Source organism: Odontomachus brunneus, unplaced genomic scaffold (assembly GCF_010583005.1).
Source record: "Odontomachus brunneus isolate Ranch 3 - 2012 unplaced genomic scaffold, Obru_v1 Obru_scaffold_300, whole genome shotgun sequence".
In the NCBI taxonomy this organism is placed as follows: Eukaryota; Metazoa; Arthropoda; class Insecta; order Hymenoptera; family Formicidae; genus Odontomachus; species Odontomachus brunneus.
Genome location: NW_022639750.1, coordinates 215639 through 220300, shown reverse-complemented (window position 1 = coordinate 220300; position 4662 = coordinate 215639). Strand labels below are relative to the sequence as shown.

General features: G+C 28.9%; 2 protein-coding genes across 2 annotated transcripts in view; one reads left to right on the top strand and one right to left on the bottom strand.

Moving 5' to 3' along the window:
- The window catches only part of LOC116853284 (trihelix transcription factor GT-4-like), a 1465-nt gene extending 377 nt beyond the window's left edge, over window positions 1-1088 (bottom strand). Inside the window, exons 1-3 of the mRNA XM_032834281.1 lie at window positions 974-1088; window positions 619-675; window positions 184-289 (exon numbers count right to left, since the gene is read on the bottom strand). Of these exons, the coding sequence (XP_032690172.1) occupies window positions 184-289; window positions 619-675; window positions 974-1088 (278 nt within the window). The remainder of the gene's footprint in view (window positions 1-183; window positions 290-618; window positions 676-973) is intronic.
- A 2763-nt stretch (window positions 1089-3851) lies between these two features.
- Window positions 3852-4328, top strand: LOC116853283. Its single transcript, XM_032834280.1, is given in 1 exon segment — window positions 3852-4328. A coding segment is annotated over 1 exon segment (477 nt).
- Window positions 4329-4662: the final 334 nt, after the last annotated feature.

The following is a 4662-nucleotide window of genomic DNA, read 5'->3' as shown; positions in this document are numbered from 1 at the left end:
TTTCTACATTTATGTCTATTATTAAATATAATTTTTAAATCAACAGATATATAATATGCCTTTATATAAAAATAATTATTAAAAATATGTAATACCTGAAAATATTCCCATTTTTTAGGGTTATTACCACTTTGGTTATTGTGGTCTACTACTGTTTTGTATGCACGTTTCAGAGATTGAAATTTTGTACAGCATTTGAAGCCTGTAACATCGTAACCTTTCTCTTGCATAATTTTTGCTATTTTCTCCCACTGGTGTTTCACAGTATATTTGCCATTATAAAAATCTTCTAATAAAAATTTTCTAAAATTCACTATATAGACTTATAAGAAATAAAGTTTCGTCTTTTCCCCAAATATGAATATCTGTAGCGGTTTAAAATACTTACATGATTTAAATATTTAATACATATTAGTATTAGTAACACTTGTAATACATTTATAAAGATCTTATAGTCTACGTAGCAAGATGACGTCTTAATGACATATTATTATCATGAAGACATTTTGAGACGTCATCTTACTGCCTGGGCTAGGCTAAAATATCTTTTTTAAAATATTACAAGTGTTATATTAAACTTCAATTTTAGCTGTATTAATGTAAGAAAGTTCAGCTTACCTTTATTATTTTCTAAATTATTACTTCTACTACTGCTATTGCTTGTACTGGTACTTGCTGAAATAGATTAAACCATTTGCTATAAATTGGTATTATTCATTTTATACATTTATATTTACATCTATTATGATATTTACGTTCAATGGTAGCCACTTCTGCACAAGAAAGGTATGTAGATTGTAAAATATTCTTTTTGACTCTTTCGAGTAATAAAGTTGCAAAACCCATATCTATAAAATAAATACAAGTGATATTTTTATATTTATAAAAATATAGGGTAAATATATAGTATAACGTTCTTATATAAATGCTCTTTTCTTTTAAGTTATTAATTATATAAATGGCATATTGGTACCTCGTCGTGCTTTCTCCCCATCTTCTCGATTTACTGTTATTTGAAATTGCTTATTATTCTCTGCGTCAATTAAAGTTAACACCTCCATGGGTTCCATGTTTACAGGTTCCGCCATTTTTACTGCGACTGCCTCACCTCGCGAGCTGCAGCAACAAAAGCAGGAAGTGACGATAAAATGTATGACGTCATATGAACACAAAAGTGCTTTGAAAGCTTACTGCCGCCTATATCGGAACAGACTCGCAGTGCTGCCAGTACTGCCAGTAAATACCGAAACGCAGCCAATGTCACATAAAAAACAAATATGTCATTATACTTTTTCTAACATATTGCATAAAATAAATAAACATAATATGTCCTGGTAATTATCCCATGTCGCAAATAAATTAACATATCGTATTTCAGCACATAATGTCCAAAGAATATTCTAAAGACATTCTTCGATTGTAGGGATGTTCTTAGGATGTTTTTTTCGGAAGTCTGTGCTGTCTAGGATAAGATAATGATTACATATCGTATAAAATACGTAATATTGCTTTTTTCTTTTCTACTTTTGTATCTTCGGATAGATTAATAAGCAAAGAAAATATTAGTTGACAAAAAGCCAAATCTTCTCCTTTTGGATTTAAAAATGTCTGCGATGAAGAAACATATCTGTAGTCATTTTCTAGTAAAGAAGTAACTTTACCAATTGTATTTTCTAGAATATCTGTCTGGGATTTTCCTTTTGACCGTATCCGTTTTTCAATTACATCTTTGTTCTCTCTTATAGAAATATCATACTAACAAGGGAAGTTGCGGAACTGTCCCCCCCCCCCGATTTTGATGCGCTTTGGATATGTTGTAGAGTATCAAAAAGTAGTCGACACGTATTTTTTTTTTATCGGCCATATATTGAGTTTAGGGGTTGAAACAGCCCCTTGAAAAAAATGACTTTTCCATTTTTATTGAATATTTCCTAAAATATAAGGTATATGAAAAAATGTTTCCTACAAAAGTTGTACAGTATTTAACGCTCTTTGAAACAATATATTAAAATTTTTTTAAAAACATCAAATTTTTTATCCTCCCCCCCTACTCATTACCTTTGCAAAATTTGTAAGTTTTTGTAAGGACAAAAATTGTACAGCATTTCATACTAAATCGATCCATATATAATATTATAAGGTACCCTCGATTAAATAGTTGGAAAACGTCGTGATAATATCGTGCTATACGCGTCATGCCGTTCAAGTAGATGAATACTGTAGCTAGATACGTTACTGTAAGTAGGGGAATGTAATTAATTGTAAAAAAATAATACATAGACAATTGCAAATATTTGATGTATAATGTTTACAATTTATAATGTTATTATAATATTTTAAAATCATATAATATAATCATGATATAATCATATATCATGTGTATGAGTCACACTATTTACAGTCCCGTGCCCAAAGAGGAAGATCGAATTACATCAACAACTACTGTTTAGTACTAAAAATAGGTTTTATTCGCTTCGCGCAACACAATCATGTGATCATCATGCGAAGTTTAATTTAGTCATTTCATCGTACTGCGTACAATTTAGACTCTATATAAATGTCCGCAACATTTCAAAACGTGCATTTCGTTTCGTGAGTTGGTACTGTGAAGAATTGTGTGTTATATACGAACTGTGCGTTGTACAGTAACCGTTATACAATATATTATATATCATAATGTACTGAAATTATGTAAGTATTTATTAACTTGTATTATTATTTTACGCTTGCCACTCTTCACTTTTATATTATTGAAATAATAATAGTTTATTCAGTTAGTATTGTACGGAAAAGGAAATAAAATAGAGCAATAGTTAAATTGTAGAATATATTTATTAATGGATCAATATTGAAACGTAAAAAATAATTCTTATGCTACTTTAGACAAAAAAGAAATACAGTTATGTCAATCGAAGATGTGTACACTGTTTCTTTTTTTTTTGTTAGCGAAACAGTAACTATGTAACGTGTTTATGAAGGATGCTTCATCCGTATAGTCCCAACAAGAAGTTAGAAATAGATTAATATTTCTATTTTCTGTATAAAAATGCATGATATATGTATACGATATAGTTAAATAGCAACATTTCTTGGCTTTAACGTTTAATTTTTATAATTTACTTTTTTTATTAAAATAAATGAAACAATATTTAATCTAGATTTTTAATTATTCTAAAACTTTGAGTTTCATTTTCATATACAATGTAGATTAGCACCAATTTTTGGAAAATTTTTTCATTATTAATCTGGTACGGACAATACAAATATCCTTAATCAAATATATTTAAACGATAAAACAATTAGTAAAGAACGGTCACATCATGCCAACTTGCTTAAGCGTATTAACAACATTTCTGTTATACGTTTATATGTTGGTACTTCTAAAAAAAAGTACTTCTATAAACTTGAAACGGTTATTTATATTATAAAAATATAGGAGAAGACTATTGTAGCTTTACTTGTGATTACTCTAATTGTGATAAACGATATTGATGGACCGACGGATATACTTGTGAGGTCCTACTATAATTATTATCAATTGATAAGATAATTTTTTGTTTTTTTTTACATGTTTACATATTTATGTGAACATTTTATATATTCGTCTCCCTATTATCTCAACAAATATAACGTAAATAATGCGTTTATAATTGCGTTTTGATTTATTAATTTCTTTTAGATGCACTGTATATCTGATATCAAGAGACAGAAGAGAAGAAAACAACGTCCAAAATAAGAAGACATAACATTAATTATAAAGTATATTTTATTTTTTATATAATCACAGTTTTATATCACAGTTTTATATAATCACAGGTGGAGACAAACATTTATTTTTAATCTGTTCCAGAATGATGTCATTTAATGTATGGAATGTCATACTGTTACTGTACGCAACATTCTCTGCATTAGACCTTCCACAAAGTCCGATAACTTCGGAGGAAATAGAAATAAAGGAGAAGGTTGAATACATGCTGAAAGAAATTGGAAATGATAACGAATTTGAAACAGAATAGTAGCAAGCACTAGATTTTTATGATCCAAATGAGATTCCACATGCAAAAACAGTTGATTTGTTTCATCATGTTGAAGATGAGAATTATCTTTCAGAAGAAGTTATTTGTACTTCTGTTGAAGCAGCAATATCAAACGACTACAAAAGGCAAGCTGTGGAATACTGGAGAAGCGGTAAAACAAGACCAAAATCATTGGAATCGGTAAAACATAATTATAAACAAGTAACATCGCTACGACAATTACGACGATGGGAGAAGTATATCCATGCAGGTGGTATGTACAAGAAGAGAAAAATTGCAAAGAATTGCTGAATATACATTAAACAATTTCAATGAAGTGCTCCAAAGAGGAATGATAATTCATGATATTGACATTGCTCGATAGGCTTCTCGAGCACAACAAAAGAAAAATCTTGTAAAATAACGAAATTTGCCAGAAAATTTTTTTTTTATAAAAATCAGAATTGGAAAATAAGTGCGAAATATTTATAACAAATGTAAAATATTTTAGTAATCAATATGGAGTATCAATATGGAAAATATTTACAATTCGAATCAAAGTGGATTGCAATTAGAACTTCACGCCGGTTGTACTTTAGCAAATAAAGGTGCAAAAGTAATAAAATCTACAGTACAATCTGTATCA